Source organism: Tetrao urogallus, assembly GCF_951394365.1.
Source record: "Tetrao urogallus genome assembly, chromosome: 19".
Taxonomy (NCBI): domain Eukaryota; kingdom Metazoa; phylum Chordata; class Aves; order Galliformes; family Phasianidae; genus Tetrao; species Tetrao urogallus.
In genome coordinates this window covers 7946114-7972103 of record NC_136832.1, presented here as the reverse complement: position 1 = coordinate 7972103, position 25990 = coordinate 7946114, and the positions used below count along the sequence as shown (strand labels likewise).

Sequence of the window (25990 nt, the reverse complement as noted above, 5' to 3'; positions counted from 1 at the left end):
CAGTACCTCTCAGTGCAGTCGGGTGTGTTGTTCTCGCAGTGGATGCCGCTGAAGCCGGAGGGGCAGGTGCAAGTGTAGCTGTTGACGCAGTCGGTGCAGTTGGCCCCGTTCTTGCAGGGGTTGCTGGCACACTCATTGATGTCCTCCTCACACTTGAGCCCGCGGAAGCCGGCCAGGCACTCGCAGAAGAACGTCCCGACGCCATCCGAGCAGGAGCCACCATTGTGGCACGGATCTGGACATGGGGCACGCGTGCATTAGGTGCAACGGGTCCAATGCTGGTGTTATCCCCACACACAGAGGGATGGGACAGAGGCCAGCCCAGCCCCAGCTGGGAAAGCATGAGGCACACGGGACACACTTGCTCATTGCCTGCACGTCACCGTCCCCCCCCCAGCCTCCTTCCTGCCAGCCACCACCTGGCCTAGATTGACGCAGCCTCGCGGGGATGGGGCCGAGACATTCCCAAAGCCCAGTACAAGCCTGGACCCACACACAGACACAGCTTTCTGAGCACGGGGAGGCTGGCCCAGCCCCGGGGACCTGGGGAACACACACAGCCCTGGGTGTCCCTGGCTCTTACTGGGCTGGCAGTCGTCGATGTCGGTGTCACAGTTGCGGCCTGCGAAGCCCAGCCGGCACAGGCAGCGGTAGCTCCCATTGGTGTTCTGGCACGTGGCCCCATTGCGGCAGGGGCTCTTCACGCACTCATTGATGTCAATCTCGCACGTCTGGCCTACGGGACAGCAGGATGGGGACCGCGTGAGCTGGGGGGCACCGGCAGAAGCACCAGGGCTAGTTGCTGTGCCCTGAGCCCACCTGGCAGCACAGGCTCACCTTGCCAGCCGGGTGGGCAGCTGCATGAGAACCTCTTGTAGTCCTCCGACTCCCGGCACTCGCCGCCGTTCTTGCAGGGGCCGCCGGCGCAGGGGGCCAGCACGTCCTCACAGGTGGCTCCTGCACAGGGACAGGTGCCCACTGACCACCTCTCAAGGGAAAATGGTGACCACGCAGCCTCCACCTGCCCCCAGCCTGCTTCCTCTGCAGGGCCTGGGCCGTCCACCCAGAGCCCTTTCCTCCATCTCTATGACCCCTGGCCCCCACAGATCTTTAAACGCCTGCAATCTGGGCCTCGTTAAAGGGCTGCACATTTCCTCTGGAAGGGAAGTGCTGCTCAGGGTGTCTTCCCTTCCAACCCCCCCTCCCTCCCACTCCATTGCTCTTCCTGTTTACATCCAGCCAAGGGGCACGTTCCCTCCGAACCCTTATCTTCCCTGTCAGCCAGTATCTCCCAAACTGCCCTTTGCTATTTTCCAGAGCCTTCCCCTCTGCTCCTGCCCTATCCCCATCCCTTCCCCCCAGGGGTTTCTATGACCACTGCCGAAGGCAGGAAACAGCTCATGGCTTCCTGCTATTGTGCTCTGGCTGCTGCTCTGTGCGAGCGGAAGCGAGAGGACGGCAAACAGGAATCAGCTCAGCAGAATCACCGGGCCCTGAGGCCTCACACTGCTTTTTCCAGCCTTGGGCACCACAGTGGGAGAACCAACAAGGTCCCCATGGCAGTGGGGTGGGTTCCCAGTGCCTCTGCCCACTCCAGTGGAGGAAGACGAGGAAGCTCTGACCAGCTGGTCTTCAGTGCTCCTCTCAGTTTCCTCCAGCTGTGCTGCAACACAGGGGAAGCGTAGGGGAAGACCAGGAGCAGAGGGACCTGTTTGCAGCCTTATAGGAGGGCCGAGGGGCTCCTGCCCCCTCACCTGTGTAGGGCAGGAGGCAGTTGCAGGTGTAGCCGGCCACATCGTCAATGCACGTGCCTTGGTTCAGGCACGGGTTGGAAGCACATTCATTGATATTGGTCTGGCAGTTGGGTCCTGGGTTAGAAAAAAAGGAAATAGAGCTTTAAAAACAAGGTGGGATGGAGTCAGGGGCGTGGAGAACCTCCTGCTGTCAGCTCAAGCCACGGGACCCCAGGCTGCCAAAGGTCCCCAATTCCCTGCTGGCATAGGAACCTCCACTGTGCCTCTAGTGACACCTCTGGTCAGTGGGGACATCCACCTGGAGCTCCCACCCAGCCCCTAGCACAGGGCAGCGTCCTTAGCCACATCCTTACCGCTGAACCCTTCCCTGCAGGTGCAGATGTAACCGCTGGTCATGTCCTTGCAGGTGCCACCATTCATGCAGGGATTGGATTCACACTCATTATTGTTGATATCACAATTTGTGCCGCTCCAGCCCGGGTCGCAATCACAGCGGTAACTTCGGGGAAAAACAAGAGCATAAAGCAGAGGTTTCGGTGCCACCTGACCGTGCTTTGGTGTGAGCAGTGCTGTGCCCCAGCCTACCCGTTCAGCCCATCGTGGCACCTCCCGTGGATGCAGGGGTTGCTGTTGCACTCATTCACTTCGGACAGGCACTTGGGGTCATGGAAGCCCTCGGGGCAGAGGCAGGTGAAGCCATTGATGCCATCCTTGCATGTGCCCCCATTGTGGCACGGATTGCTGGCACATTCATCGATGTTGATGTTGCACATGCGCCCTGGGAAAAAGGTGAGCAGCAAAGCGTCAGCTCTAGCAGGGACACGGCACTGAGGGTGCATGGCCTCCTGGGGACACATAGACTCCTTCAGATATTGGAGGCTCAGGTCTCTGTGTGCCAGGCCGCCTCTGGGGTAAGGGGAGTTCACACCGCTGCCTTGCACTCCTGGCTAAATTCAGTGCAATCAGGAGGAGAAATCACTGCAGTCAGAAGGGGGCCACGCTGTGGGCTCCTGTGGTTCAGGAGGGACACTATCGAAGGGAGCCAATTTCAGCCTGTAACCCTACCTGCTGAGGCTGACAAAGGACGGCTTTATGGAAGGCTCCTGGCAAGCAGGAGCACAAAGAGCCGCGTGGCCCCGCAGCCCTCGCTGCCGCGAGCGGGGAGCCGGCGGGGTCTGCTGCTATCAAAGCTCTTTGCTTTTTGCAGCAGTTGATCAAACAAACCAGTTAGACAAGGCAGCAACCCGATACCCATGGGAGTGGATGCAATGGGAGTCAGATTCCCGGCACTGGAACGCCTTTGATTTTGACTCCAGCTGGAATCGCCCGCTCAGACAAGTGGGAGGTGTTGGGATGGGGTGGCAGCGCTGCCGGGTGCCCAGGCAGGGGCAGAGCCTCCCCAAGACCTCAGCCCCCCGGCCCCTCACAGTGCCCCAATCCTCACCTCGCCGTGCCCCACTCTCACCTGTGTACCCCGGCTCACAGGTGCACTCGTAGCCATTGATCTTGTCGATGCACTTGCCATAGTCACAGGGGTTGCTGGCGCAGTCGTCCAGGTTGATCTCGCAGTTGGGCCCTTGAGGAGGAAAGCGGGGGTGTTTGCAGGGTGCCCCCGGCCCTGCTGACGATGCACAACAAACCCCACGGGCGCTGCTCCTGCACCACAACAAAGCCTCCCCCGCAGACAGCTTCCAGCTGGGGTGCGGGTGCTAAACTGGGAAAACTCGCCCTGGCCGAGGACACCCCTGCCCCAGGCTATCCCCAAAACCAGGGCGGCTGCTGGCAGTGCCCTCCCAGCGCATCAAACCATCCCAGGAAGGCTGGGTGCCTCGCTGGCACCGCCGCCCCAGGTGCTCCCCTTGCTTACCCGTGGTCCCCTTGAGGCACAGGCAGTTGTAGGCGTCGTCCCTGTCCTGGCAGGTCCCCCCGTTTCTGCAGGGTTGGCTCTGGCACTCATTGATGTTGATGTCGCAGCGGTGGCCCGTGTAGCCGGGCTGGCAGAGGCAGGTGAAGGCGGCGATGCTGTCCTTGCAGGTCCCATAGTGGCACGGGTCGGGGTTGCACTCATCAATGTCGATCTCACAGTGTACACCCGAGAAACCTGGAGCCATTGGAGACACACGGTGAGGATGGAGCACGCTGGGGGGCAGATGGACAGTGCTGAGGTGAGGATGGAGGACACTGGGGTGATGATAAGGGACGCAGGGTCATGACATGAGATGTTCCTCCCCACATGGCAGCATCCATCCTCTCCAGCAGTCACACCAATGCAGCAGGATGCCCCACAAGTGCAGGGCACAGGGCAATGGAGGCCCCCAGGCCACGGGGCCTTTCAGTGCCCAGCTTGCAAGCTTTGTCCCGGGGTGCACAATGATCTGCATTAAGCTGCCTCAGCTCAGGAGTGGGGCCCCATGCTCGCCCGTGTCTCATCCCGGAGCGTGCAGGGGGGGCGGCCGCATGCACCCCCGAATAATCACCCCCCAGCAGATCCTATTCTCCTGGCCAGCTCCCTCCCCAATGGGCTGGGGGTGGAGAGCTGAAGACAAAGTACAGCTTTGACTAGACCCCGCCAAGCCCACATAGCAGCTTTTCATCGGGGCTTGGCATTAGCAAGATACTAATTAGAGGCCATTCAGCTGGAAGATTTCTGGCGGGAGCTGCTCCACAAAAGAGCCACTGTTTGCCACCAGGGCTCAAGTCATCATTCTGTGCAATCGCTCCTTGGGTTTCGGTGCGTCGAGCCCCCGCAGCCCTGCACCTTGCATCCCCATAGAGGCAGCTTTATTCCTTCCTTCCTTCCTTCCCCATCGCTGCCGGGGCCACACCTCGTTAGCACCGGGTTCATTACAGGACTGGCTGGAAGCGGGTATCTGGGGTGAGTTTTGGGAAGACTGGCACATCCCTTGCTAATAACTCATTGATGTGGTTTTATGGCACTTCACGTGGCAGAAGGTGACTCAATTCTGCTCAGATGTGCCCAAGCCCCCTCAAGGACACGGGGGCCTCACCTTCGGAGCACTCGCAGCTGTAGGTGTTGGGGCCATCCACGCACTTGGCCCCATTCTTGCAGGGGGTGCTGGCGCACTCATCGATGTCAAACTGGCACAGGTGCCCATTGAACCCTGAAACAAGCAGACGTTGCATCCCCGCCAATGGCTGCAGCACCCCCTCCCCACAGCCCACAGGTCCCGCCAGGCCCCCCACATCCCAGCCAGGGCGCCGGGTTTCCATGGGGACGGCTGCGCAGGGCCCTGAATGCGGGGCTGCGACCCGCCATTGAGAGCATCTTATTTACATCTCTAGAGGAGCAAAGTCTCTGAACTTCAAAACCTCCTTTCACAGATTAACCGTCTCCCCATTCTCCGCTCCACCCCGTGACTTTGACACAGCATTCAAAGTGGCTGGCGAGGCCCCCCGGCCCCCGGCCCTCCTTCCCAAAGAGGGGCCTTTTCAAGTGCAAAGCCGAGAGCTTTAATCCACCTTCCCCTCTCCCATGGACTGGTGCAGCAATGGGGCTCAACCCATCACTGGAATGGCAAAAAAATCCCCAACCTGCTGCACATATGGGGATGCCACTCAAGGCACAGTTTTGCTGTGAGCATCCCACACTGCTGCAGGGCTGAAGCTCTGCAACGGATAGAGCCAACTTTTGGGGCTCTGCACTGCCCGGGTAGGTACCCAGCACCAGGGATGCCGTAAGGGATGCAGAGAAGGGATCCACGTACCGGTGGGACACTCGCAGTGGAACTCGTTGATCTTATCCAGGCAGTTGCCATTGTGAAGGCAGGGGCTGCTGGCACACTCATCTGTGTTGATTTCACAGTAGACACCCTCGTATCCTGCAGACAGACCCAGCACCCTGTCAGCTCGGTACCATGGGACCAACGTGCAACATGGCAGGACGGGCAGGTGGCACCAGGGAGGTGTTTGGCCTTTATGAGGACAGCCCGATAGCCACGCTTCAGCTGATGGGACCTTATGCACAAGCTCCTGTGTGACCATCCACCATGGATTTCACATCCCAAGCCAGCAAGAGGAAGAGCGTGGAGGGCTGGTGGTGCCCAGGTCCCTACTGCCAGACCCATCACCGCACAGGTTTTTGGTGCTAGCCTCAGGCACAGCAGCCTCTCATAGCCACCAGCCCAAATCCATGCTCATGAGCACACGAAGCCTTCCCTGCCCGCACCCAAGATCACGGCAGGTGTGCCCACACACCAGGCATGCAGATGCACTGGAACTCCCCAATCTGGTCCAGGCAGGTGGCATCGTTCTGGCAGGGGTTGGAGAGACACTCATTGACATCGATCTCACAGCGGGGGCCTGAGTAGCCCTGCAGACACTGGCACTGGAAGGACCCCTGGGTGTTGATGCATTTTCCTGCGTGCTCACAGGGGTTGGCTCCTGCAAGACACAAATGCTGCTTATAGGACGCTTCTCCCTTCTATGCAGAACAAACTGCTTGGTGCCAGGACACAACACTTACCCAGTGAGCACTCATCCACGTCCTGGTTGCATGCCGGCCCCATGTACCCTGAAGGACACGTGCAGATGGCTTTGCCATTGACAGGGTTGGTATCACAGTTGGAGCCCTCGTTGCAGGGGTTGCTGATGCAAGCATCATCCAGGTGGCACAGCAAACCTGCGGGGAACAGCACGATGCTGGGCACGCAGCTCACCGTGCATGAAGACCTCGGGGGAAGGAGGGGGACACCTGAAGAGCTGCAACCAGCACGAGGTGGTGCAGGAATGGGGCCTCACCTGTGCGCCCATGGGGACACTCGCAGTAGAAGGAGGCCACCCGGTCATGGCAGGTGGCTCCCTGAAAGCAGGCAGCCATGGCGCAGTCATCGATGTTCTCACTGCAGTCCTCGCCCGTCCAGCCATTGACACAGACGCAGTTGTAGCCACCATGGTTGTTGTGGCAGGTGCCCCCGTTCTGGCAGGCATTGGGCATCAGCTGGCACTCATCCACATCCTCGGTGCAGTACTGACCTGCGAGGGAATGGGGCCCCATCAATTCCTTGGGCCCAGATGGGTGTCTCCATGCTCTCCCCACCCAGCTACGCATTCTCTGGGCAGGACGTGTCCCCCAGCATGTCCTCCTGCTGTCCCCCAGCACTACCTGTCCACTCAGGTGGGCACTGGCAGTTATAGGTGTTGACGCCATCCACGCAGGTGCCTCCATTTCTGCAGTTGTTCCCTGGACAGTCGTCGATGTTCTCCTCGCAGTTCTGCCCAGCGAACCCTGCACAGAACAGCCACTGCATCACCTCCCTGTGACCATGTCCCCACCCAGTGCCACCGTCTCCACAGCCCCGCAGGGCTCCCAGCACCGGGGGGGGTGCCTTCCTTCCGCCATCCCCGCAGCTGGGTGCTGTTAGCAGGCAGACAGCCCGCCGGCGCTCCCCGCCCCGCTCCTTTGAAGCTAGCGCCCGGTTTCATCCCCAGCCGATTCCTGACATGCACATTACCCCAGGAGGGAGCAATCTCCCAAGCCTGGCAAGCAGCCCCGTCCTCTGCACAGGGTGCCAATGCCCCCGGCCCCGCCACGCTCACCCTGAGCAGTGGAGGCTGTGATGGGGACGGGACGAACCGGGGCTGCTCCCACCGCCGCTCACGGCACCCGGCGCTGAATCACCCCGCTTTAATTTCACGTTTAAAGAGCCTCATAGCCAGTGCTTCCCCCACACAGGGGAATTCTTTGTTTCCAAGCCTCTCGCAGCGTGAATCAGAGCACGGTGTAAATCTCAGCTCTCCTCTCAGCGCAGCCCAGCTGCTCGAGTTCACGTTATCACCTCCATCTGATAGCACGGCGTGCATGGAAACCGTGCGGCACCTGACCTCACCCCACAGCATGTGCAGCAGAAATGAAACGGCCCTGACTGGGATATCTGCCATCTCAACCCCCGGTACGGCCACTGGTCCTCGCTCTGGGCTTGGCACCAATACAGGGATGCTGCTCTGTGGTGGGGATGGGCAAGATGTGCTCCTGTGAGCACTGCCACATGGGGACCATGCGGGGAAGGACACACACCAACCCCAGCACCAGTCCAAAGCAGATGAGCAGGTAATTCTGTGCTTCATTTTTAAGCAGTTGTGCTGAGACTGAGCAGCAATAACCAGCAATGTCCTGCCTACCAGCACTAACACTGAATGAGTAATTTTGAACCCTCCGAATGAGTAATTAGTACTGCAATTACTTTAAACTCAGGGTTACACTCTGCAGCGATGGCATGATAAAGCAGACAAGATTAGTTTAACTTTCAGAAACCCGCTGCAGTCAGGAAACAACAGGGGACTTTGTTTTTGCTGCATACCAGCGTATCAACCCCTCTTATCATCAGCACCGGCCCCGGTTCCTGTGCCTCTGCCAGAAGCCGATGCAGCCCTCGCACAAGCCGTGCCCTATAGCACAGCTGCCAAAGAACCCCAGTGACCCCCTCAAGGACCAACCCTGCCTTCTTGTAGGGCTGTGCCACCCATGGGAGGCGAACCGGCCGGCACAGCATGCAAATTCCCTGGCAGGAGCCGCCAGCCGCAGTGGGGTGTGAGCGCTGATCCCCCACGGCAGCAATGCTCCCCAGGGCGATCCCTCACCCCGCTGTGCCCGACGCCAGGAGAAGTGCAGTGTCAGCAGTGCAGCAGGCAGGCCAGCACTGCTCCTTGCCACCCTCAGCTTGCCCGACCCTGCGGCAGTGCCGCTCCTGCTGAGCGGTGCCTGTAGGAGCTGCTGGCTCTGTAGGGCCAGGCTGCCCTCCCTGCATCAGCCCCAGTGCTGCTGGTAGCGTAAGAGCTCTGCTCCAGCCTGGGTGAGCAGGTGCAGAGAGGAAACTGGAGTTCCTACAGGGCCATGGTGACCACGATGTGGGTATCTGGATGTGGGCACATTGTTTTGGGTCCCAAGATGTGGAAGCCTGGATCCAGGCACCTGGACGTTCAAACAGCTAGATAAGGGTACTAGGATGTGGGCACCTGGACACGGGTACCAGGATGCAGACGTATCTCTGCCAGCTGGGAGAGCCCATCCCCATCTCAGAGGGATGGCAGCACAGGGATGTTCCATATTGGTGGGGCAGGAGGGAGAATGGGCTCCCATGGCAATGCTGAGCTCCCGCAGGAACCCTTCATTTTTGAGGCTGCCCTTCATTTCTCTGCCCTGCAAGGCAGGCTCCTCCCACACTCACCAGAGGGAGCAGCAGTGAGCACGGGCAGGGTCTCCCTGCCCCAAGCCCATCTGCACTCGGAAACTTTCTAAAATAGCTATTCCGGGACAATAATTCCAGTCTGGAAGTGGATTAAGCTGAAGCGGAAAAAGGCACTCTTATTCTGGAATATGAGCATCCGCACAGGGGCCTCTGCTGAAACAGTTGTTTTGGAAGAGCTATTTTGGTGAATCACCACGTATGAAAAGCCCCCAGCTGACCTCCCTGCTTAAAGCGCAGCTGCCCAACATCTTCCCAGAGCCATCCAACACAGCGTGCTGCAACGCCTGGCTTTGTCACTCTCCAGGAGGTGATATGCGTGAAGCACTGTGGGCTCAGGGAGGGGAAAGCGAAGGAGAAAAGAGCAGCAAATCGACCCCAACACCTGCCCTACCTGGCAGACAGGTGCAGTCGTAGGTGGTGTCCCCAGTCTGACGGCACGTGCCCCCATTCTGGCAGGGTGAGGGGTTGCAGGGCACATAGAGATGCTCGCAGTTCTGCCCGGTGTAGGCTGGCTTGCAGGAGCACTGGTAGGTGCCCACCTCGTTGGTGCAGCTGCCACCGTTCTTGCAGACAGGTGGTGAGATGTTGCATTCGTTCACGTCCTGCTTGCAGTTGGCCCCGTGGAAGCCGGCCGTGCAGCTGCAGATGTAGTGGACTTCAAAGGGGACGCACTGACCCCCGTTGGCACAGGGGTTGGAGGCGCAGGGATCGGCCTGCTGGCAGGTTTTACCTGGGGAAGGAGGGAAGAGGAGGATGCAAAGAGCAGCTCTTAGTGCTGGGGCACAGGGCCACCTCAAGAGCTGTGTTTGCAGGGGGGTGCCAATAACTCCCCCCAGCTGAGCATCTCCCAGGCTCAGCTATACCAACCCTCACCATTTGTTTTCAACGCTGACAGAGAAAAGCTCAGCGCCCTTCTCCAGCAGCGGGGTGTTCAAGGAGCAGCCCTCAGTAAAGGCTGCTCATCCCACCCAACCACAGAGTCATTCAGCACGGAAAAGCCCTCTCAGATCCCCAAGCCCAACCCATCCCACCATGCCCACTAACCATGTTTCCCAGCGCCGCATCTCTCCTATTCTACAACACTTCCAGGGACACTGAATCCACCTTGAACCTCTCCAGGCACAACTCTTGTCCCATTCCATCCCGTCCCACTGTCACTCATCCCTACCCCTCACCTGACCAGCCCGGCGGGCAGCGGCACTTGTACTCGCTGAGTGTCACCAGGTCGCAGGTGCCCCCGTTGCGGCAGGGGTTGTTGAGACAGGCGTTGTCCAGAGGTGTCAGGCAGAGCTCGTCGGTGAAGCCCAGGCGGCAGACGCAGCTGTAGTCGGCGGTGCTGCCACGCACCAGGGGGATGCAGGTGCCGGCGTTCTTGCAGGGGGAGCTGAGGCAGGGGTTGGGCAGCTGGCATCGTTCGCCCACGTGGGCACTGCTGCACCTGGGGGTGAGAAATGCCATCGGTGTGACCCATTGTAGGGATCGGGGTGCCTGCTCAGGTACCGGCACCACGTGCACACCCGGCCCTGCTGTGTTGGCAGTGGCTCTGGGCTGAGCTGCACCTTGAGAGGAGAGGAAGATGAAAGAGGCGCCTGCAACAAAGGCTTCCCCCATCAAGGAGCCTGCACAGACTTGCAAAACCACAGTCTCCAAGCCCGGTATCCTGCTTTTCATTCCAAAGCACTTCTTGCACTCCCCTTGCACTGAAGAGGAAACCCAGGCCTGGGGGGGGGACGCGTGGCTCACCCCACAGAACTGGGAGCACCGGCCCCTCACACCCCCAGACCTGGTACAGGGAGCCCTGCAGCAACCCTGGGCTGAGCCCCTGCTGTCTGCCCACAGCCCTGCTCTTCACCCTTTGTATCAACAGACCTCAGCCACATGGGAAGAAGTACAGGCCCAGCGTTGGCTGCTAACAGGTGGGGCACAGCTCAAAGCAGCTGAGGTCCTCCTCCATGATAAACCCTCTCCAAGCCTGGTATCTCTGCATGGGGGCCCTGAGAAAAGTCCCCACACGATGGCCATGGGCTCAGCCATCTGCCACCCACAGCCACAGGGATGGGGATGTGCTGTAAGGGGGCAAATGGCGTGGACATCCTGTTCTGCACTGACCATGCTGCCATGGGCACTGTGGTAGAGAAGACACAGGAGGAGCAAGGCAATGCTGCAGCCCTGTCCTGCAGTGCCAGCGTGCTATGCCCTGAGTAGGAAGCATGGAGAAAGCCACAGCCTGGAAAGAATGCTTGTCTGCAAACTACAGCCCAAACACCTCAAAGGCAGGACACGGGGCTGCCATTGGCAGCACAACCCCAAAGCTGGGACACGGGCTCCCACAGCCACCACAGCCCCAAAGCTTGAACACAGAGCTCCTATGGACACCACAACCCCAAAACTGGGACACGGGGCTCCCATGGCCACCACAACCCCAGCTGCAGGACATGGGGCCCCCACACTCACAACCCCAAATCCTGGATATGGGGCTCCCCTGGCCATAACTACTGCACTGTTGCAGGAGCACATCCCTGCCCTGCTCCCCCTCTCCTCTTCCCCTACTTTTCTCCTTCTTTTTTTTTTTTAGGTTTTTTTTTTTTTTTTTTTCTTTTAACCCAATTCTGATTTCATTGTCGGGGATTGTGTGAGAATTTGTCAGGATTCTGAGACATTTTGAGTTAATGAGACGGCATTATCCAGGCCAAATGAAAAAGAAAATGTGTATAATAATAAATCAGGGCATCTGCTCAGCACACAAAGGGCGGCGGGGAGCAGGTGTGCATCCTAATGAGGCAGAGCAGCTGCCTGTACCCGATGCCCGGCTCCGAGCACGGGGCGCCGGCGCTTCTGGGTGGCTGCATGGGGACAGCGAGGATCGGGGCCGCGGCTGCCTGAGAGGGACCATTGTGCGGGGCTGGGCGAAGGCACGCCGCTGGCGGAGCGCTGAGTGTGTGCAGTCATCTGTTAAGCCCCCGCCTCTCCACACCACACACGCTTTTTTTCTTAAAACAATCCTCCGGGCTCCGCTGGCGGCGGATGGGGCGGCGTCACGGGGTCCTGAGATGGGAGAAAAGGGGAGGAAGGGGGGGGGATAAAAGAGGGGGGAAAAACGGTGTTGGACAAAGAGCTGCGGGGACAGCGCGGGAATCGGTGATGCGGTGCCGCCGTGCCTCCACCAAGATGGGGCACAGGGAGAGCCCTCCCTCCCAATTAGCGCTCGGATCGCTTCCAATTTTGGTGTTCGGAGCTCACGGCCAAGAGCAGGGCACGTCCTCCCCCCCCCCCCCCGAGCTGGGCATGGTGATGAGCGGGGAGGTTCGTTAGCAGGTTTAGGGACACGGTCAGTGCGCATTTGGTGGGGGGACTTGGTGATCTTAGCATCTTTTCTAACCTCAGTGGTTCCGCGATTCAATTGGAGGAGCTCACCTGGGACGGCAGGGGAAACAAAGGGTGCTGCTAGGCTTTCTGCAGAGCCAGGGCTTGGGGCTGCATCAGTGACCAGCACAGCTCCCACCACACCAAATGCATCAGAATGGCCCCCAGGGCCCCACCAGCACACCCAGCTGCTGCCAGGAACCTCTGAAGTCACAGAACAGCTGGGTTGGAAGGGACCTCAAAGATCACAGCCCTGTTTTTTTTTATGGCTTTCTGCCTGTTTATAAGCTGAGTTACAGCACAATTGGGACAAGGTGCTGGGGAGAGTGCAAAGGGGCAGAGAGGGCTGGGCACAGGGCTGCCTTGTGCACTGGGTCTGGGCTGGCTGATGATGGGCATGAGCACGAGCACTGCATGGTGCTTGCCTGTTGGATTTCTCCTCCATTGCCAGCCGCTGGAAGCGCTGGTTGAGCAGCAATTCAGAAATAAGCAATACAGTGCAAGCACCATTCAAACCAGCACCATCCTTGCTGTGCCCAACACAGGGTCTGCACAGCACCAAGGGATGCAAGCAGCCCAGGGAATGTCACCCTGTGGATTTTCCTTTAGCGATTCCCAAGCAATAACTGCCCAGACTGAACCCAACCTGCCTCTGGGCATTAGCATAAGAGACATTAAAGCTACGCTTTAATTACAGACATGAGTGCCAGCAAAGGACAGGGCGGGTGCTTCAGCATCAAAACACCTCCGAAGGGCCACTAGAAAGTGGCTTCAAAGTGCCCAGGCTACAAATACCAGCGCCTCTCCGCCCCGAGCAGCAGCTGAGAAACACTTCTCCCCTTCAGCTGTTGCAAAAAGGAACACCCCACACCCCCCAGCTCTGAGCTGCTTCACCATCCCTGAGCTCACTGCTGTATCCCGGCACAACAACAGCACCGCACAGACCCAGATGTCCCCGGTGTGCAATTTGCAAGCAAAAAACGACGCAGAAAGACCCAGCCGAGGTCAGACAGCAGCTCCCAGGGGACAGCCTGGGAATGGGAACGGCGGCTCCAAATTCCCAAACTCCCAGCACCGAGCTTGGGCCAAGCACAGCTCTGCTGGGCGCGGGCACGTGCCTTTGTTGTGTCTGCTGCACATCCTCAGCATGTCCCCAACAGCAGCACCATGCTGCAGCGGGGCTCTGAGAAAGCCCTGCAGAGCACCTAACTAAAAGCATGAATGAGAGGTGGGAACAGGGGCGAGCTGGGTGGGCTTCACATCCCAGCAACCCACGAGCAGAGCTGCAGGGCAGCGCCCAGCCCCATCACCCCTCTGCTCATCCCCCAGTGTGGATTTCTTCAGCGTGTCAGCAACAGGTTGTGTCCCTGCACAGCAATGCAGGCACTGAAAGCATCCCATCCCGAGGCAGATGTTCCTGTGACCTTTCACCCCTGCTCGATTCAGGAGCTTTGCTGCTTTCCTATCGGCACTAAGCTGCCATCTGCCACCAGCAGCACAGCTGACAGCCAGGCAGCCCGGCAGGGCTCACGCACTGCTTTGTTCTGATCTGGGACACGACAGCCCTGCAGGAACCCATCCCCATGGGACTGGGGGGCGTTTAAAGGTGCTGGGCTCACGGGGACTGTCCCCATCCCTGTCCCCAGCACCACACGACGGGAGGGGACAGGAGCCCAAGGTGCTCCTGCACAACCCCCTCCTCATCTGCTGGGAGCACAAGTGGCCAGCTTGTTTCCCCTAAGGCAACAGCACCATGGGAAAGCCGAGCAGGGAAGGCTCAGGCCTTTACTTCAGGCCCATCTTGGGGAGATTGAGTTAACGGGGCTGGGTGATTCCCTGCTAGGGCTGAGCATCCGCCACCAGGATGGGAACACCTCCAGTGAAGGACCAGCAGAGCCAGCGGGGCTGCAGCAAGCAGAGATGGCCCTGTGTCACAAAGCACAGCCACTGCCCGCACGGCGCGCTGGGTGCCCACGGAGGGTCCCACTTTTGGCACATCTGAGCGACGCCTTCACCATCCAGACAGCACGGAATGAACCAAGTGGCCAACGGGACAAACAGATCTCAAGCATTTGCAAAGCGCCGGCCAAGGGAAGGAGAAACAACCAGCAGGAGTCACTTTTCCAGTTGTGTCAGTGGCTTCTCTTGGCACAGCCTGCGAGCAACACCGCAGCTCCCAGCGTCACACCCTGCTCATTGCCCACACTGGGAACCCCATGCCTCAGCAATGAGGGATTTGGTCCCTGCATGGTGCTAGCCCTAGGGGCTGGCAGTGCCCACCTGAGCCCTGCATTCCCCCTGCATCACGCAGCACGGTTCCTGGCACCCAGCAGCACTGCATTGCTCCGCTGCGTTCCCAGCCCTGCCTGCTCCTCCTCACCACCCCAAACCAGCGCCGGGTGGAACCGGTGGTTTCTGTGCAAAGTCCCATCCTGGCCTCACGTTATTAAGCACGCCGGGACACCGGCCTGGGAAAAAAAACAGTTTCACATAGGGAGGGTGGTTGGCAAAGCAACAGGTTACTTCGAGTGACATCAGGTTAATAAAGCGAGAGCAGATCTACCGTCTCGTTTAATTAAAAAAAAAAAAAAAAAAAAAAGCACGCTGCAATCCCAACGCTTTGATGTGTTTCTTTGGTTCAATTTCGGTTTTGACCTAGCCCAAGTCATCTAATCGAGATTTTAAGACCCAGACTTTCATCTGGAAGAAACACACGGAATTCCCAAAGCTGGACGTGCTCACGGACTGAGCGGTGCTGCAGCCATCGGTCCTCTGACCAACGCTGAGCAGAGAGCAAAAACATGGCTCTGCTCCTTCAGCAGACATCAGTTAGGACAGTTTGGGAATGGAAGTTCCCATTGTAATGAAAAACAATATAATCCCATTAGGAAGCAGAGGGGCTGGGCTTTTCACCACGGTGGTAAGCTGCTACCTGGGAAGGAGCTGCTTTTCTATGGAGCTTCATTCACAATGAACATGAAAGATGGCTAAGGAAGAGACCAAGACAGAACTCACTCCATTCCCACCCTCAACAATGGGCGCTCGAGTTTTTTTTTCCTCCCAGATGATGCTTTTTATATCCTCTGCTGGTGTAAATCCACACAGCCCCATTGTTTGTGGGGCTGGGCTGCCCTAGCAAGGCTCTGCTCTGCTCATCACGGTCACTCTTGGTGGGCACATCCAGCTCCTCCTCAGCAAGGAGCTCAGTTATCACACATCCACTAAGGCTGGAAGAGCCCTCTCAGATCCCCAAGCCCACCCCACCGTGCCCAGTGCCACATCCCTCTGTCGCCCCCAGGGACGGTGACCCCACCGCCCCCTGTGCCGCTGTGCCAGTGCTGCCCACTCTTGGAGCAATGACGAACGAACTCTGACTTTTTTTTTCCACCCCAAACCACGTTTTGGTTAAACACTGCGCTCCCTGATCCCCATATATGGAGAACTCCCCCAGGAACACACGCGGCCCTTCTATCTCGCTCTCCTAATCCTGAAAATAAAACCTGAGATTAGGATCTGAGCGGCTACCAAGAGTTTAAACAACCTATATTTAGCTCTGATGTTTATAAATAGGAGGAGAGGGGCGTTTCGTGGAGCCCCTACAGCACAAAATCCACCGAAAGCCAAAGCCATTGCGCTGCAGCAGACAGACTGCAGGCGAGGAGGGGGATGGACAGACAGCCACAGATCCAACCCCCTCACTAAAGCAAAGCGGAGCTCTGTAAATCAGTCACCGGCAACAAACCCCCTTGGAAGCGATGCCCCGTAGGCTTGAAGCACCCCAAGCAGGATGACAAGGCCCCAGGACCAGCGCTGCTGCTCAGCTCAGCCATGGAGGCCGGGACGGTGCTGCCCCGACACCTTGCCCAGCAGAAATCCCTGTGTCAACATGCAGCCCCACGGAGCAGCGCAGACAATGGGGCCGCCGCTGCCCTCCGCCCGGCGCCCGCATTCCTGCCCCGCGTCCCATAGAAACCCCTTTTCAAGGGGAGCAGCAGGCCCTGTGAAAGGGCCGTCTGCCGCCCTGCCTTTTGACTCCCGGGCCTGTGTCTAACATTTTAATAGGGGCCGGGGGCTGGGGAAGGACCCCCCCACACCGGGTCATTCTCCCAGCTGCCCTGCAGCCGGCACGCGGGGCTCTGCCGACCGATGGGCGCGAGCCGGAGCTGCATTCCTCCACCCACCCGAGGGCAGCGACCCGGTGCTCCAGCTGCTACCAAAACCTTTGGAAGAGTCTTTTTTTTCCCTCGCTCCTTCTGTGCAAGGATGCACAGCACGGTGGTGAGCGCTGAAGCGGTGAGAATTCACACACATGTGGGTAATTGCCACCTTAAAATAAATCACCGCACCTTCAGAAAGACGCAGCCCCTGAGCAGAGATACCATACGGTCCTTGGGGTCCCCACTGGGACAACTCATCGGCAAAGGGACACGGGACAGAGCAACTGGAAGAGCTGCAGTGCAAAACCATTCCATTGCTCCTTTGGGAATGGCTGCAGGTGGGTACGGAGCACCCTATGGCACACGGAGCACCACAGGACACACGGAGCACCCTATGGCACACGGAGCACCACAGGACACACGGAGCACCCCAGGGCACACGGAGCACCCCAGAACGTGCAGAGCCAAGGAGGAAAAGCAAGGCTCAGCCCTGCAGCCCCAGCCTGACTCTGGTGGCCCACACGTGGCCTGGTGGCCCTGCTGGCTCTACCAAACCCAAGGGCAGGGGCTGCCCCACGCAGCGCACCAGCCCACCGTCACCTGGCTGCTCACCTGCAGCCTGTCCCATCCATGCAAGAAGGGTGACGTTACGGCATCATTACTACTTAATAAATCCATTTCCCATATAAATACCATTAATTTCAGATCTTGGGGAAGGGAATTAGGGTGAAAACTTGTTAAGAGAAAATGACTTGCGCGCAAATTTTTGCAACTTGACCGAGCGTGAAAGTTTCCCATTAAAATGCAACTCTGCTCCCTTTGCTGGAAATGTGCGAGGGCCCAATAACCACAGCCTAAACTTTAACCGGCTTTTCCAATATTAACTCCAGTCTGCTGTGGGGGAAGGGGAAGAGGTGATGGGTGAAAGCCTGGAGCAGATGTCAGCAGGTGCCACGGCTCACTGTCCTGGGGCTTGAGCGGCAGGTGGGAGCTGCCACAATCTGGGTTGCTGCAAAGACTTCCCACCATCACACACCATCAGACCCACACTGTGTCTGCTCCTAGAAGCCTCGATGCAACAGAGCATTCCTGCTGCTCAGCCCACACGCTGCTCGGCAGTGCCTCTGGCCAATACGAAGTGCAGCAGATTTGCCCCAGACCAAAGCACGAGTCCAGCCCTGGTCTGGTGAAGACCCAACAAGCACCCATGGCTCAGGGCACTCGTGCTGGGGGTGGCACAGACCTGCTGCTGCCAGCACCCATGGAGGCCAACCCCAAGGAGCATCCCAAGGAGCTGACATACAAGCTCGCACCTTTGTGGTTGTGTAGCCTGGCTGGAGGATGGGAATTCAAGGAAAGGATGGTAAAATGGCAGCCAGCCCTCTGTGGGCACAGACACATGGATGGGGTCACCCCAAACCCAGTGAGGTGCCACGACTCAAGCAAAAGCCCTCTGCATGGACTTCCAAGGCACATCCCATCCTCTTCCAGTCCAAGACACAGTATGAAACCTCAATGTCTGAAGTTACACTAGCCACAGAGAACTCTCCATCCAGCATTTACCAGCTCGTGGTAACTGCACCCCGAGGCTACTCCCTTGTTAAATACACCGATGCTCTATAAATTTCACATTCCACTCGTGTACAGCACTCAGGACACCTACAAACACGAGCAGAACGAGGGTCACCACACCTCCAGGCCTGGAAAGAGCGAGTTGATTTCCAAACAATGTTATTTTAAACTTCGCTAACTGCCCTTAATTGGGGAACAGCTTGGCTGTGCGGTCATAGATACGTGTCAGCTACATGCTGCATACAATAAACCATCACCACCCCGGAGGTGGGAGCTGGGCTGGAACTAATGGGTCCTGCAGGGAACAGCCGTACTGAACGCAGCGGATTGCAGCCAGCATGGAGACCCCACCACATATATCCAAACAGAAATCAGCAATCTACCCAGAACACAAAGTGAGTTACGGGGTCGGCGACACGTCCTGAGTCAGTGATAACCACAGAGACGCGGGACGCAGGCAGATCCTTCTAGAAAAGAGCCAAAACACCGCCGTCCTGGTGACCCCAGCAGCGAGTTCCTCAGTCAGAAGTGCAGCAGGTGGTGCTCTGTGCCCCCATCTCCCCTCTCACCCATTCCCACTTTGCTCTTTCCCAGAAGGAGCTCAGGCTGCAGCCGCCATGGAGAGCTCTCCCCGTGGCTGAATCACTGCTCCTCCACCGCTCTCAGGGCTTCCTCTGCCCGATTGTTCAGCACTCCACCCTCTTCCTCTCCAGCACGGAGACGGTGGTTTTTTCTTTGTTATTATTTCATGGAAATAACGTTGAGTTAAAGCACGAGAGACAGAAAAAAAAAAAAAAAAACAACAAAAAACCAAAGCAGAAGGAAACTTCCGCCCTTTGCAGTGAGATAACAATGACTGAGCAGTCAGTGACTCGGAGGGCACAGCGTGCTGTGGGGCTCACATCACTCCTCAAGCCTTCCTGCGTGGCTGCAGAGAAGGTTCTGAGCTGAACAAGCCATCTCTTGCTGCTGCAGTCCTCTCTGAGTGCTCCTCTCACTGCACCCAGCCCAGCGTGCTCACCACACTCCCTGGCAGCAGAGGAAGCACTCTGGCAAACCCATTTTTCTCCTTTTTCAGTGCGAGCACAGAGATTAATTTCATTGCTCTTTTCCTCTACAGTTTTGCTCCTCTGGGCAGCAGTGCTGACCCAGACCCTCTGCTGACTTGAACGGGGCAATGCCGAGTGGAAAAGGATCAGAGAGATGCTGCTGGGGCAGGGCTGGAAACGCAGCCCCCTCTCATGCCATCTGCTTCTACCTGCTGCAGCAAGGGAGGCCCTGGGAACGAGAGTCACGTGGCACAGCAGCCTAAAATCAGCCCCACTCATTGTGGGGATGCCAGGCAGAGACAGTGATCCAGCAGTGTAATTAGCAGCCACTGCTATGACGATTGGATGATTTCGTTTTGGAAACCTTCTCATTTGGTCTGGGAAGACATCTCAGTCAGAGCGGAGTGCCACAGTGCCAAGCAGTACCACGAAACCACACTAGCAGCACCACGGCTGCCAGGCCCATCCCCAGGGCCAGACCTCTGGGGGCTGTGGGTCTGCGCCAATGCTACGTGTGGGGTGAAGCATCCCAAACCGCACCGCTGCTCCTGCCAAGGGGGGGCAGGCAGCTCTTAGGGGCTCACACAGAGCCCCTCCAATGCTGAGTTCAGTGGGAGCCCCAAACCCTGGCCGGGACAAGCAAGATAAGGCCCCGAGAGCCGCACACCCCAAACCACTGGGAAATAATAAAGGCTTAGAGTGCTCCTCACTGCACACCGGTGGTTTCCTTTCCCTAACAGGGCTGATAATGGGGCGTGCAGTTATCAGAGCCGGCTCTGCCCCGCGCGGCCACTCGAGCAGCGTCCCCTCGGACACGATTCATTTCACTCTGCTTTCTAATTGGATTTGTGGGGACGGCACAATGGGGCTTTATGGCCGGAGTCAGTGAAGTGCCAGGCCGAGCAGAGAGGTGGCCAGCAGCCAGCACACGGCATTGCACGCCGGCGCCAGGGGCAGTGCCAGCCTTCCTGCAGCGCTATCTGCGCCGCTGGCTTTGCTTTGTTTGAGGAGCTTGGAAATGGAGCTCCTGGTGAAGAGATACTCAAACCAGTGAAAAAAAGCACTTTGCAGGCTGCTGTCGGGCACCTGGGAAAGCTGCACCTTGCCCAGGCTGCCAGCGTCCCTAATATCGTCCCATCCAACCCCACAGCTTACTGCAAAATGAGCTCACACGGACCTGCAGAGCTGCCCTCGTGCCTGCAGCCAGGCTGTTCACAGCTCCCAGTGATACAATTCCCCAAAGTTAACTTTATCTCCTGAAAGCCCAGCAACCCGAGCTACTCTGGAGGCTTCTCCCCCAAACGGAGCTCGCACGCATCAGACCTAATTAGATTCCATCACCATCTGCACATGAAATGTAAATCAGGAGTTGCAGAGACTTAAGGGAAAAAAAGGAAAGAATGACCACAAGGAAAAGGAGGGGTGTAAGGTTGGGGAGGGGGCGGAGGGTTGGGCATTCTGGGAAGCCATACATGATTAGTCACACAGCATTAATCTGCCTCCCTTAACAATAGCTGCCGAATTTCGACCGAATCCCAGCTGTCGCTCTTTGAATGAAAGAAAACAAGATTTAGAGCGTCAAGCGTTGGTAAGGGCTTCTGTGCAAAAAAAAAGTGGCGTGCATTCATTAGTGGCTCACAAAGGGACCCAGCCTTTGTCCATTAAATTGCTCATGTGCCTGATTGATTTGCTGATTTATTTTCAACCAAAGGCTTTGGGGGGCTCCGCTTGGAGGAGGGGTGGGGGCTGCCTGGGCGCTGCGGGCAGAGTAACGGCACCCAGAGCTGCAGAAAAGCAGCAGGCATTGTCAAGGAGAAGTGCCATTCAACAGGTCGGGGTTGGAAATGCCTTCAGGTTCCTTCGCTGAGAACTTCCTATTGGGAAACTTGGGGTGGGTGGGAACGTCTCCCGGCCCGCTCTCAGCTCAGCCCATGTTTAACAGGCAGAAGGGAAATCTGGCCGGAAAGCAGAGCCTTGCCCATTCAGATTTCTTTTATGGAATAGTTTTAAAAAGGGAACTGCACTCTTATTCATTTCTCTGGGTTATTGTTCCCTGGGAGCCCGGACTGAATCGGCCATCGCTGCGGTGGGTCGGGTGGTCCTTCAAAGGGACCCAAGGCTTTACACATCCGCTTCCCCACCATCAGCCCTGAGAACACCCCGTGCCAGTAGCGGGCACGGCTGGCAGCGTGGCACTGCAGGCACCGCCCCATGGATGGACACCCACACGACACAACCATCCTTGGATACTTATTGGAGATGCCCTGGAAACCAGCTGCCAGGGACTGGAGGGCAACGCTATGGGGCCAGGAAAGGGGGGGGGTGGGCTGGAAGACAGACAGACAGACAGCCCTCCCACCCCCCCGTCGTCCCTCCCTCCTGCTCCATCAGCAGGGCACTCTGATGGGTTAACACCAGCCAAACGTGGCCCTCTGCCCATGTTTTTCCACCCAGCCAGGAACAAAGCCCAATCCTGCCAAACCCGCGGCGACTCCTACACGAGCAGGTTATTCTTGCCACTCAAGGAATGAAAACGCATTTCGCCCTATTAAATCCAGAGCCTTCAAAGCAAAGTCAACAGGCACGTCAATGCTTCAGCTGAGGGAGATGGAAATCCTCCTGCTCCTCCATACTTACTGGCACACTTCCGTCCCATTGAGGAATGTTTCACACTTGCCCCCGTTGAGGCAGGATTCGGCCAGCTGCGTGCACCGCACACCTGTGAACAGAAGGAGAGCATCAGGCACAGCTCAGAGCCCGGGGGTCTGCACCCCATTGTGGGGATGGGCTCACGGGGACCATGGGAATGGGCAGGACTACAGTGCCCCAATGAGGAAAGGGGAGACCTAAAGATAACCTGGGGTGGTCCTGGGGGAGGGCTGTGCCTTCCAAAGCAGGAGGGCGGATGGCGAGAAGCACCGGCTAGGACATCTGAGTGACAAACACCATTTGGGAAAAACCATCTGCCTGCTGGCCTGTGGGCTGCCACGAGCTCAGTCCCGGAATGAGTGGCTCGGCACAACTTGCTATGAGTAAAGGTTTCATTGTCTGGCCCTCGGAGCCGGATTCTGCTCAGTTACCACAGCAACTCGCTGAAAAGTACCAGATTCACTTCCGATTTCCACCCCGGCTCACTCTTCCCCTTCTTCTGCCGCTCTCGGTGCAGCCAAAGCAGTTTCACATTGAGCGAACGCAGAGCCGCAGCCCGAACCGAACCTCCCCCCGACGGCAGCAGCGGAGCGGCCCCGTCAGCGCCGGTGGATGGAGCGGGGAGCGGGCCTCGTTCTGCTCCTACAAACAGCGCCCCGAGAGGCTCCAGCTCTGCCCGGCCCGTCGGGGCGGCCCCACTGCCCACCCCTCCCCCCCCCCCACCCCTTCGGCCCTCGACGGCAGCTCTGCACTTTGCGGCTCTGCACACGGATCCGCCCCGGGGCCGATGTCGGGGAGGCGGAGGGGGGGGGGGGGGTTGTTCAGGAGGGGGGCCGAGGGGCACCCGGCTGACTTTCAAGAAACAGGAAACCGAGAGAAATTTGCAAAACGGTCAAAAACTCTCGCGGAACAACAGCACGAGCGCGCCCGCTGTGCGCACCTCCGTGCAGCCGAGCCCCGTGCCGAGCTCCGGGATCCACACAGCCCCCAGTGCCGAGCACGCAGGGGACCCCCGCAGTCCTCAGTACGGAGCTCCGAGACCCCTCACAACCTCAGAACCGGGCACCGCGACCCCCCACGGTCCTCAGTACCGAGCACAGGGGACCCCCGACGGCTCCGCGCCCCGCTATCGCGACCCCGAGCTCCGCCCGCCCGCAGCGCCTCGCTCCGCTCCCCGACGGCTCGGCTCCCCGCGGTCGGTCCCGGATCACCGATCTCGTTCCCCCTCCACTCGGTTCTCCGCACGCGAACTCCGCGCTGCCCAACTCCAAAGTTCCGTCCCCGTTTTTCAGCCCGCTCCCCCCCGCGGCACTCCGAGTTCCGGACCCTCCCGGCGGCCCCGCGCTCCGCTTCCCGCGGATCCCCCGCCGCCTCCGAGCGCAGCGGAGCACAGCACCGCACCGCACCGCACAGCCTCGCCTCGCCTCGCTTCACCGCGCCGCCGGCAAACTTCCTGCCGGAGCCGGGCCGGGCCCTCACCTCGCGTCGGGGCGGGCAGCAGGGCCAGCAGGAGCCCCGTGGCCAAGAGCCGTTTCATCCCTTTCTGCTCCCGCCGCTCACAGCCGCATAGATCCGGAGGTCGCCGGCCGAGCCGGCTCGAACCGAGCGGAACCGAGCGGAACCGGAGCCGTGCGGCGCGCGCCGGGAGCCCCGAACACACCGCGCCCCAACGCCGAGCGCAGCGACTCCGAGCGCCGGCGCCTCCCGCGGCCGCTCAGCCCCCGCGGGCCGGGCCGGGCCGGGCGGAGGGCGGAGGGGGGGCGGGACGGCGCGGGGCGGGACGGCGCGGAGCGGCGCGGGATGGGACGGAGCGGGACGCCCCTCCCTGCACGGCGCGGGGGGCAGCGCTGGGATCCCACCCCCCCTCCCCACCACGGCCACAAAGCGGCTCCGGACGCTCCGGTGCGGTCGTAGCCGCGGCTCCAGTGCGGTTCTGGATCGCTCTGCGCAGACCTCCGTAGCTCGTTGCGGCTCCGAGCACCGCTTTGCGGTCCCTGGGTAGACCCGGGGCAGCTCCTGACACCCTTATGGAGCCCCGCCGTGAACCCTCCCAGACTGCCCTGGACCCCCTATGCAGCCCCCCCGTGTAACTCTTGCATAGACCCCAAACAGCTTCGGACTCTCCAAGCAGCCCCAGACACCCCTGTGCAGCCCCCCCGTTTAACTCCCCCCATGCAGTCCCTACATTCCCCCAGTGCAACCCCTCGCCCCCAATCCCGTAGAGCCCCCAGCCTCTGTGCAGCCCCATCCCAGGGCCTTACACAACCTCCTGCAGCTCTTGTGCAGCCCCCCCCCAGCCCCACGGGTCGCAGCAGCTGCTCAGCACCCCAACAGGGGTGAGATTGCCCCCACCACAGTGCAGTGCACCTCTGACCCACTGCAGATGTGTATGGGGCTGCTGAGACATTTCCCACCTGTAGGCCAGGCGGGGTGCTGCTGTGTTGTGCTGTGGGCTCCTAAACTCAGGGCAGAGCCCAGCCCATGTGCTGCAGCAACAACCAAACAAACAAATGCACGAGGGGAGACGAGCAGCCAACCCTGCCATGCAGCCCCACGAGCTGCAGGCGTGTGCAGCTCCTGCATGTGGTGCAGGTCCCAGTGCCTCCACCTCCAGCCACCAGCACTGCCCTGGATCCTGCAGGATGGGAGCATGGGCATGGCCCACCCAAAATCCAGCTGTGTCCTGGGCCTGAGGGCAGCCCCCTGTGCTGCCAGCACAGCTCCCCCCACGAGGTCACCTCACGCAGTGTGCACAGTTCCCATCGCATCTCAGCAGTGGCAGCAAATTGGAACCAGGTTGTGACTTCAGCAACCAAAATCGAGGCTTGAAACTCCTATTTGTGCGTGGGGATGCGTGGGACTCCAAGCACTGGAAGAGGAAGAGGCGGTTTGGGGTCAGTGCTGGGCTGATGGAAAGGGGCTGCCCCACCTGTGCCCCCCATCGCAGGGCATCCCCGCACCAGCGCTGCGTTCATCCCAGCCCATGCCATGGTGCTATCCCACTGCTTCCTGCTGTAAATTATTTCCAGAGCAAGTGTGAAACGATTAAACAAACCGAAGGGCAGAGTCTGCTCATTAGATCAAAGCTGCGAGCCCTGAAGCGCTCCCTCATTCTGCTCCTTCCCCTTCTTCCCACAAGGGAACAGGCCAGGCTCTGGGGTGCTCACTGGGGGCTGGGGGACGTGGGGCCATGGGGGCTGGGTGATGCCGAGAGCTGTGCAGGACTTCAGAGCGTCCCAGAACCACGCGCTTTGCTTTGCTGCATTGCTGCAGGACAGGGGCAGGGTAAGCAGATGCAAAACAGTGCAGGAATTTGGTGTAATGCCCACCTGCACGGACCTTTTGCACCTTTTGGGAAGTGGGTACCCCCGTCCCACCCCCTGCAGTGGCTGTGCAGTGGGATGCAGCCCTTACTCCTGCCCTGGCTGAGCGATATCTCTGTGCCACCAGGTTGTGTCACCTCCACTGGAGACGTGCGGTGGCCCCTGGAACTTCCACCACCCTCTGGCTATGGGGATCTGTGCTCTGCTCCCCCCATCTCTCTCCCCTTTCTCCCTCCTGCTGCAGCAACCTCGCTTTGCCCGGACATGTTCTCTGCGTGCAGAACCTCTCACCGTGCTGCGTTTCCTTCCCCACATCTACAGAAATGCCCTCAAACAGGTGGCCACCGGGGTCCCCAGTGTGCCCTGTGCCAAAGTGGGGACCAGTGGGGAGGTGGCATTGGCCACTGTGCACGGAAGCAGTGGCAGCACCGTGCGCCTCGGGGTGATGGCACAGGGCAGGACCCAACCTGGACATGCAGTTTTGTGGCCTCGGTGCCCTCCGTGCCAGCCCCAGCTGCACCCTGAGCCACCTCTGTGCTGTCCCATTGCCCACCCATTGCTCCTGCAGGGATTCCTGCAGCAGAAGGGGAGGAAGGAAGGAGGCAGAACCCCACGCACGGCGCACATCTTTTTGCAATACGAGGTGGATGTGACATCAACCCAAAAGCCAGTTTCTCAGTTGGAGCGGTTTCAGGGGTTAAATGCAATGGGGGTTTCAGAGCCTTTTAAAAACACTGTTCATAAAAGGCTTTAATAGAAACCTTGGCGCACGTCCATGTGATTAGTGATGTAAAAACCCGAAACCTCCGCACATGCTTAAAAGTTTTAATAAGTCCAAATTAAACGAGTGAAACTCTGGGAATATTTTTTTTGTTACTGCGAGCTAAGAAAATTACGTCCACGGAGCAAAACTTCGTA

General features: G+C 58.9%; 1 protein-coding gene across 2 annotated transcripts in view; it reads right to left on the bottom strand.

Moving 5' to 3' along the window:
* NOTCH1 (notch receptor 1) overlaps window positions 1-23286 on the bottom strand; it is a gene marked incomplete at both ends in the record, with an annotated part of 33351 nt that extends 10065 nt beyond the window's left edge. For both annotated transcript variants that reach the window (XM_079544615.1, XM_079544616.1), the window contains 18 exons: window positions 7-235; window positions 584-736; window positions 838-957; window positions 1755-1868; window positions 2108-2253; window positions 2340-2532; window positions 3220-3330; window positions 3622-3855; window positions 4763-4876; window positions 5480-5593; window positions 5970-6155; window positions 6238-6393; window positions 6513-6746; window positions 6877-6999; window positions 9351-9689; window positions 10135-10397; window positions 21738-21819; window positions 23229-23286. In XM_079544615.1, coding sequence (XP_079400741.1) covers window positions 7-235; window positions 584-736; window positions 838-957; window positions 1755-1868; window positions 2108-2253; window positions 2340-2532; window positions 3220-3330; window positions 3622-3855; window positions 4763-4876; window positions 5480-5593; window positions 5970-6155; window positions 6238-6393; window positions 6513-6746; window positions 6877-6999; window positions 9351-9689; window positions 10135-10397; window positions 21738-21819; window positions 23229-23286 — 2969 coding nt within the window. The remainder of the gene's footprint in view (window positions 1-6; window positions 236-583; window positions 737-837; window positions 958-1754; window positions 1869-2107; window positions 2254-2339; window positions 2533-3219; window positions 3331-3621; window positions 3856-4762; window positions 4877-5479; window positions 5594-5969; window positions 6156-6237; window positions 6394-6512; window positions 6747-6876; window positions 7000-9350; window positions 9690-10134; window positions 10398-21737; window positions 21820-23228) is intronic.
* Between the last annotated feature and the right edge of the window lie 2704 nt (window positions 23287-25990).